General features: G+C 53.3%; 1 protein-coding gene across 3 annotated transcripts; it reads right to left on the bottom strand.

Moving 5' to 3' along the window:
• Positions 1–3657: 3657 nt before the first annotated feature.
• On the bottom strand, positions 3658–7951 carry LOC137479099 (regulator of G-protein signaling 16-like). 3 transcript variants are annotated; one of them, XM_068199361.1, is made up of 6 exons: positions 7849–7945; positions 6556–6657; positions 6046–6186; positions 5851–5912; positions 4261–4427; positions 3658–3971 (listed from the first exon to the last, which is right to left on the bottom strand). In XM_068199361.1, exons 1-6 carry the CDS (start codon positions 7926–7928, stop codon positions 3771–3773), a joined length of 753 nt encoding a protein of 250 aa, XP_068055462.1. In that variant the 5' UTR covers positions 7929–7945; the 3' UTR covers positions 3658–3770. The 3 variants fall into 3 exon arrangements, with proteins under 3 accessions (XP_068055462.1, XP_068055460.1, XP_068055461.1); XM_068199359.1 differs by lacking the exon at positions 6046–6186 and having other exon boundaries at positions 7849–7951; XM_068199360.1 differs by lacking the exons at positions 6556–6657; positions 7849–7945 and having other exon boundaries at positions 6046–6257.
• Positions 7952–8693: the final 742 nt, after the last annotated feature.

Below are 8693 nucleotides of genomic sequence, written 5' to 3'. Positions count from 1 at the left end.
GTGTCCATGTCCTAAGACCACCCCAAAGCTGCCTGGTCCCACTGGAGTGGGGATCTTCCGGCTACAGGAGCCCCTGAGCTGCTGCTGGGAATGCTCCAGCTCCCAGGGCATGGGGAAACAGCTTTTTCTTCCACCAAATAAATCCACCCCTCCCCATCCTGGCTCATGGAAACCTGGCCCAGGAGCAAGTTCGTGTTCACAGCCTGGGGAGCAGGGCAGTGCCAGCCCCCACGGTGGCTCCCCGGAGCTCAAATCCCCTCAGCTGCTTCCAAATTTGCAGCCTCCTCCCTGGGAAACTTCAGCCTGGGTTTATTGGGAGTGACCACAGCTGGATGAGGGAAGCTTTGGCTACTCTGTCCCAAATGCGGCTTTTTGTGACAAAATGTTGTTTTTGTTTTTTTTTTATCTCCCCCCCGAGGCTTTAAGGTTTTGTTGTATGACCGCTGGGTTTTGGCAGCAGGCACAGCTGGATGCAAGACTGGCTTTTAGTGACTGGGTTTTCTCTTTTGGAAGCATCTCAGAGGAAACTGGGCTGCAGATGGGATTGTCCAGGATCAGCTGTGGGGTCTGAGAGCTGCCACCGAGGCTGAGGCTCAGATTGGGCCATGCATGATGCAGCAAGAAGGGACACAGCTCCACATTTCCTTCTAAAGAAAGCTCAAAAAGGTTTAAATTCTATATTTTTACTTCTTCTTTATTTTGTTGTTGTTGTTGGCCTATTTAATTTGATTTTTTTTTTCAATGGGGAATCAGTTTTAAATTAACTTCAAGGTGTGCAAGACAAAGTATTCATATTTTTCTTTCAGAAGCTGCAGTTAAAACAAAAAAAAAGGCAACAATGACATTATTTTTGATTCTGGCTGCTTCTAGCCTGCTTTACTGCTCTCTTTCCTGACAAGTAATTAAAATATTTCCTGGATCCTTTCCAGCTCATTTCTTCCCTCTGACACGGACAAAGACCAGATAGAGATGCAAACTGCTACGATCCCAAATCACCTGGCTTGTAAGACAGGGCCATGCTTCATGTAAAGGGAGATGAAAGGTGAGGGGAAGCCCAACCTGCTTTCCCCTGGATAGGTGGGGATGGGGCAGAGTCCATGTGTTTTACAGGGCCTGCTGATCCTTGGACCCTGCATGGCTGTGTCACAGGGCTCAGGAGCTTCTGCTGCAGCTGCAGCTGCTTGTAAAATGCATTTGAGTGGCAGGGGGTGGCTTCTGCTCGTAGTGACACCTTGGAATAGGCACATTCCAAGTTATTCCCTGTGATTCCAGCTCCTCCTCCTCAGTCCCCTCACACTCTGCTGACGCAGGCCAGTTAATTTTGGCTTCCAGAACATGCAATAAATAGAAAGAAGGCAATGAAATAAAGCCATATTTCAGATGGGTTTTTATTCCAAGCACCCCTTCGAGCTGCACTGGGCTGCTCCTCTCCAGCCCCGGGTGCTTCCATGGAAAGCTCATTCCATGCAAACTTCCCTCCCAGAGCATTGAGGGAGCTGCTCAGACCTCACTGCACTCTGCACAGTAATAGGATTTTTTTTTACCCCTCTGATAGCAGAGAGTTTCCTCCTCGTCAATGAATTCAATTATCAGGTGTGTTACTGACAAAAATCAAGTATTGTTTATGTCAGTGACCCAAAAGCAGGGTTTTTCCCCTGCATCTTCTCAATTGTATGACATTTGTCTTTTTAGTAATACTGAGCAGATATTGGGAACTGCAGTCCTGTAAAGGGCTCAGAAATTATGAGTAATACAAGCAGTACTGGCAGATCATACATTCAAAATTTCTTCTTTCATGCTTTCTATGAACCATTCAGTTTTCTCTGGTAACCCAAATACCACAAAGCTTTATGCCTCAAAAGTCTTCCCCCTTCCTCTTCTGCTCTTGACGCTGTCACTTCTAAAGTGACTGGAACTGCCCCCTGAGTCACCCAACACAAGCAGCTTTGCAAAGCATCCAGAATTAGAACGTAAAATTTAACTGAAAGTCTGCGACCAGAAAAATAAAGACCTAGCCCATGTTGTCAGGGTGTTTTGCTGTTTACATTTTATTTTGTAATGACAGTGTTTCGTCGGTAATGAGAACAGACCATTGTGCATCGCCCACTTCAGTAACACAGCAAAGGTGGTTCCAGTTGTAAAAATAAATAATAAATAAGAAAGCAGCTATCTCCCTATAAACACAGCCAGGACAACCGCCAGAAGCTCAGAGGCGGGACCAGGATGGGGGTGGTGGAAGAGGACTCGTAGTAGCATCCCCAAACTGGTCTTTGGTCCCTTGCTCTGCTCCAAGCAGCTGTGAAAATCCCAAAGGATGCTGTGCTCTGGCGGTTGCTGAGACACGGGCAAAAAAGAGTTCCCTTGGCAAGGACAGAGTACCAGTGGGACAAGGATCTCCAGGTTTGGTCATTGAGGATAAACAGAGCCCTGGAAAGCAGCCCTCAGCAGGGAGCAGTGCTGGTGGCACATTCCCCAGGACCCAGCACAGGCTCTACATCACCCACCCACCCACCACTGCTGCCAAGTGGGACCCACACCTCTCCAGGACCCCAAAATTCCTGCTGAGAGGGACTTTCTGAAGAGCTGCCCCCAGGTCTGGGCTGGTGATGTGTCCTGCTACCCCCTGAGTCACTGAATTCACGGGATGGTTTCACTCACTCCATGGGTTTCTGGTAAAGTGCTGTGGCTGCAGACTGGTTTCACCATCCAAGCCCAATTATAAAACCAGGCAAAGCCCCAGGGTTTTCTCTCCCATGTGTGAAAATCAAATTTTCCACAGAGTTACTCACCAAAGTGCCTGTTTGACCTCTCTGTTCCCTGCCTAGAACAAACTGCTGAGATGCCTTCCACATCTTTAAGGGAAGAGAGGGAAAAACATGGGCTGCAAAGCATCCTTGCCCTGCCATCCAAATTCTCAAGCAGCTCTCCCTGCTGCTACTGGTGTACCTTGCTCCAAAACTGTGCTACAAATATGTCTGGTCCTCTCAAATTATTACACAGAAAAGGCGGGAGGCATGCTAAGTGCTACAACAGCTAAAATAATTTAATTTACAAGCTCCTCGGGGCAAGGGATACACGCGTGTGCTTTCAGCAGTGCTCCTCTAATAAATATAGATATAATAACAATAACAATAATGAAATAAATAACAGCATCAGGGATAAAACGTCACGCACTTGACCTAAGATTAGGTGCAATCTGAAGGTCGTGGAGCTCAAGCGAGGGATGAAATCATCACTGCACTGGAAGGAGGTGGAAAGCTTCGCTGCAGAGCATGCATAGGACACAGCTGGGGGATCTTGGGATCAGGCGAAGGTGCAGGATCCCTCCAGCTGAAAATGCCACGTAGTCTCGGGGCTTTTATCCTGGCCATTCCCTGCGGGCGGGAGTGGCAGGCTCCTGTGCTGGCCCCGCAGCTGGTGGCCGGTGCTGCCGGTCAGAGAGCAGGTGGGAGCTCTTCGGTTGGGGGTGCTCAGGGGAATCCCATCTCTTTCCGCTGCTCCCGCAGCTCAAACCCGATTTCTTTCCGTGTCTGCAGTGGCAAAGGTCTCCGGCCGAGCTGCGAGGGGAGGCTCCGGCCTCCCAGCCCCACGAAGGGAGGAATGAACGCCGTGTCCGGCGGCTCCGGGAAGCGCTCGAGGTGCTGGGGATCCCGCTAAAATCCCAGAACTTCAGCCGGAACCCCGGCACACGGGCCTCAGCCCTCGCAAATGGCGTCCCACCCTGTGCCTGGCCCCCCGGCTCGTCCCCCGGCCGCGCGTCGCGCCTCGGGTCAGGTGTGCGGCCGCTTGCTGGTGCCACGGCTGGCGGCCTGCTTGGTCATGTCCTGGTAGGAGGCGGATTTCAGGAAGCGGGGGTAGGAGTCCTTCTCCATCAGCGTGCGCGTCTTGGCCTGCGCCTCGTTGAAGCAGGTGGAGGTGGCCCCCGAGAGGTTCTTGCAGGTGATCTCCCTGGTTTCGTGGTCGATATTCACCTGCAAGGCAGCAGCGCCCACAAACGTTAGCTCCTCTCCTATGTGAGGACAAAACCTGGTTTTAATCCGTCTTCAGATGAGGGTGAAGATGCTCACAAACCTTTCTATCCATTCATGGTTAGACTCAATTTCTGTTCCAACATTACGCAATGGACCACACGATATTAGAAATTAAAGGTCTTATGCACAAGAGCACATCTTCCTACTGATCCAACAGCACTTTAATAAAATCTACCAGGATATTTTATTCCTTTTCCACCCTATTTGATGCGACAGAAAATGGTCTCACCTCCCTGGGTGCCTCATTTTGGACAAACTCCTCGAAGATCCTGTTGGCTTTGGAGGCCAGCTTGGTTTTCGACCGGGTCTTTTTGAAGTCCTCGCATGCCAGCCAGAAGTCAAGGTTCTCCTCGCTGAATTCAGTCTTCAGGAAGGTGTGGAATGCATTTACCCCACCTATGGAGGGGAGAGAAGAGCAGTTAATGGGAAAGGAGGCGGGGAGGAAGAGGACCAGCAGCAGACACTGCCTGGCGAGCGTTGCCCTGGGAGCTCAGACCGTGACATCCACAGATTTCCTTTCCTTCTGGGCAAATTCTACCCTCTGAGACACCATTAATTGGCCTCTAGATTCCAATAAAATCCTTTCCCACAGACAAGTAATCCTCTGGTTTTATTTATCTGACCTTTCTGTAATGAGGCTTCAGAGTATTTTCTTTACAGCTTCGGAAAAGAGCTAATTCTACCTAAGGAGAAGCGCGCTGACGCATCGGAACGCTGCAGGAGCCGAGCAGCAGTGCCTTGATTTTGATTTCTCAGCCCACATCTGGGGGGAACGAGATGCTGAGGATGGGAGAGTAATTGCAGCAAGGATTTCAAAGCTGTGCTGGGAGGGTGGATTAAGTTACAAAGCTAGAGATGCTTATTAGCCATCACAGCACGTGAGGGAGACCAGGAAAAAAATACAGTTGGCCCCAGACTAGTGCTGTGGAAGGACTTTGTCTGGCTGGGGAAGAGCTTTTAAGGTGGACAACTACTTTTGGATTAAAATTTGGCGCTTCTGCCATTTGAATTTTGCAAAGCTCAATCAAGGTAATCTTTTTTTAAAGGTAAATAGATAATTACAAAATCTTGGCTTGTTGTAGTCAGCAATCTCGTTTTGGCTCTCATTATAATTTATCATCTCTATAGTTGTAGAAACTGTTTTTGGAGACTGCCATTGTGCACAGCCCAGTGTAAGGCGGGGATGATGTGTGGGACTGAAAAAGAGGTCCCATCTCTGGGTCTGGAGGAGCTGCCTGCATGGGCAGAGGGAGACAGCATCTCACAGGAGCCCTGTGCATCACAGAAACACAGCTGATACCAGAGTAGGAGAAGGGCAAGGTTATTCAGTCAAACAGCTGAATTCCTGCTCCCTGTGGATGAGCCATTCCTCGAGGCACAGGACAGACAGACAGAGGGCAGCAATGCAGTTGTCTGAACAAGCCTGAGGGGAGGTGGCTGCACGGCCGTTTCCACCAGATACCGAGAGCAGACACTGCCTTCTCCCGAGTGTGGAGAAAGGGGTGCTTTGGGAATACCGTGACGTTTCCCCTCCTCATGAGATGCCTGTGACAGTGCTCCTGTCCCAAGGCAGCAGCAAGACAACACTTCTGTCCCCCAAAAAAGCCCAGCCAGGGGGAAAGGGTACAGCTTCATGGGGCAGGCAATGATCCCCGTGCCTCAGATCTGGGCAAGAAAGGGACCTCTTTCTAAGTCCTAAAATACCTCATTTGAGGGGGCGGCAAGATTTCATCTTACACTGACTCCAGTCATACAGCTCACTATGAGTACATTTGTCCTACACACTCTCACCAAGAGAAGAAAACAAGATGCTACTCACTTTTGCTCTTGAGGAGCTGGTCAAAGGACTCCCTCCATTCCAGCACCTCTTGGGAGGAGTCTCTGGAAAAGACAAAAAGGATGTGAGGCTCACTGTCCAGCAGTGAGGGCTGGGAGCACTTCAGCCGTGCAGCTCCATCAACGGGAGACAGCAGCATTCAGCAGGAGACCAAAGCCAGGGGCCAATATCCATTACCTGTGGGCTCTCTTTCCTCTCTCTTCCCTTTCTTTCACCTTCCCTGATGGCTCACCCGACCTCATCTCCATGCTGCTGGCCAGGAGGTTCTCTAGGGGATGCTCAGAAGAGCCCTTTTCTGCTGGCCCAGCAGAGCCTTCTCTGCAGAAGACCCCCTGCCTAGAGCAGCAATATTTAGTGTCCTGTGTTTAATGCTGCCTGCATTCCCCAGGGATCCCAGCCACTGGTGTGAGACACCAGGAAGTGCCCGAGCTCTGCGGGTTCCTTGCCTCTTGCCAAGGAACTTGCCTCTTGCTCTCTGTGCCTAATGCCAGAGCATCCGTTCCCTGCCGGATTTTATAGCCGCTGGAGCAGGGAAGCGATCCGCCTTCCCGGCCCGCCTGGGTGGGACTACGTGGAGGGGGAGCTGTGCTCTGTGCTGCGCAGATGGGCAGGAGCATCCCTCGGGAAAGGCTGCTCCATGGGGGCTTGGCCCGGGCTGGACCTGGGGCAGAGCAGTGCTTGGCTTACCTGCGCCTAGAGCCCAGCTGCAGCTTGCTGGAGCTCCCCGCCTTGTGTCCCAGCTCGGGTTTATGAAGCAGGATGCCCAAACGGGTCTTCAGATCCTTGGCTCTGGAAGGGAGGGAGGGAGGGAGGGGTGAGATGGGATCTCTGGACCATCGGTCTGCTGCCGCCACCCCCTCCGCTGGCAGGGGCTGCACCCCACGGGCTCGGGGGCACAGCCCTCGCTCCGCAGCTTCAGCCAGTCTTTGCTCTCTGGTGTGTGAAATAAATGCTCCCCACCTGCTTTTCCTGCTCCCTGGCAACCGCGCATTAATCCTGGGGGACCGGTTCCTCCTGCTCGCTTCCCATGCAGAGACACATGGAATATAAAGCACGACGAGCTCTTTCCTCTGGGGCAGGTAGAAGCTGCTGAGTGCCCAGCTGGAGCCCTCCCAGCTCCCCGGAGCTAACCTGGTTCCTTTTCCCATCCCACTCTCCCGCCAGCGCTCTGCTGCTCCCAAACCGCTGGAAAAACACAGCGATTTCTTTCCTCTCGGCACAGCGGGAGCATCTCCCCGCTGCCTGCCAGGCTGCTGCTCCCCTGCTCTTTTTTTTTTGGGGTGCTCTGGGCTTCCAGGAGCCTTTCACCAGGCCGTGGAGAGAGCAGCGCTCCGCAGCAGCGCCATCCACCTACCCCATGGCTTTAGGAGGCAGCACTGATGCTCCTGTGCCAGAGGCTGGGATGCTCCTGTGCCAGAGGCTGGGATGCTCCTGTGCCAGAGGCTGGGATGCTCCTGCCTGTCCCCGCGGCTGCACGCAGGAGGCACCTCCCTGCCGGGAGGTGTCTGCGGCAGCGGGGCAGGAGAAGCGGCTCCTGTCTGTCCCCAGGGTGCCCCCGAGGCGGCGTGGGGCGCAGCTGCTATTTGCGTGCCCGCGGCTCGTTCAGGCGTCCCAAGGCGCCCGTACAAAAAGAAGGGTTTAAATGTCAAGCCGGCAGCGTGAGGAGGAGCAACATGTCACTTAACAGTTCGGCCGTGTTGACAAAAATACTCCTGCTGCTGTCAACTCGGAGCAAGTTGGGCAGAGGCAGAGCCAGAAAAACCTGGTGTGTTTGTACAGCCCTGTCCAGCCTCCTCTCCCTCCGCTTGTTTCACCTCCTTGTTCCCCTCCTGGGGAGCAGAAGGGATGCAGCCACAACAAATCACTTCGCTACGTGTTTCCTGCAGCCCGGTTTCTACCCTACCATCACATCGGCAGCAGCAGAGCCTGGTCCAGGCGCGTCTCTTCCAGCGCCTCCTCTGCCTCCCAGAAGCGCCTTACCTTTCCAGGCAAGTGATGGGGAGCGCGGCTAAGCCCCGGCACATGCTGAGAGCTGGGCACCCAGGCATCCAGCCACTCATCGGCTCCTCGCGGGGCTGGACCCGTGCTGGCGGCTGCGACAGCGGCGCGGAGCCGCGCTTTATATCGGGCGGGAGGCGGGAGAGCGGGGAGGGGGAGCCGGCATCACTCCAGCCTCCAGCCAACCAAAAGCTGCTCGGGCAGCGCCCGTGAGCATGAAAGCTTAGGTAAGTTTGTGTGTGCTGCTAAGGGAGGGGGGAGTGGGAGGCCCAGGCTCGTCCTTGAGCATCGCAGTCATAGCCGCTTCCTCGGGAACAGGAAAAAACAGGCTCGTTTCCAGCGACGCGTGGAGCCTGCTGATTAACCGCCGGCGGGTGGGAGAGCGAGGGACAGGACAGACGCCGAGAGTCGTCAGCTCCATCCTGCTGCTCCATCCCGCTGCCCGAGGGCTTCCAAACCTCCCCGCTCTGCCCCAGTGGTTTAAGCAGGGGGTGGCAGCCCCCAGCGGGGTCAGGAGGGTTTGTGCTTCCTGGGGGGATACAGATGGAGCAGGAGGGTTCAATGTTTCCACTTCCCTCTTAATGGCACTGCCAGATCACAGCTGGAATATATAAGGACAATGTGCTGGCTGAAGTTGCACTTGTTCAACACAAACTCCCTCCTAGGTGTATGGTGAGAGGAGGGAAGGAAAGGGATGCACATCAAAGGAGCCAAAACCTAGGAATGCATCTGATAATGGAGGATCCTGATGAAACCTGAAAACTGAAAGGAGATTAAAAGCCAGGGAGAGGTTGGAAACTGGAGGGGGAGGAACTGAGCCAGCAAAA

Source organism: Anomalospiza imberbis, chromosome 9, assembly GCF_031753505.1.
Source record: "Anomalospiza imberbis isolate Cuckoo-Finch-1a 21T00152 chromosome 9, ASM3175350v1, whole genome shotgun sequence".
NCBI classification, from domain to species: domain Eukaryota; kingdom Metazoa; phylum Chordata; class Aves; order Passeriformes; family Viduidae; genus Anomalospiza; species Anomalospiza imberbis.
This window is presented reverse-complemented; position numbering and strand designations above follow the sequence as displayed.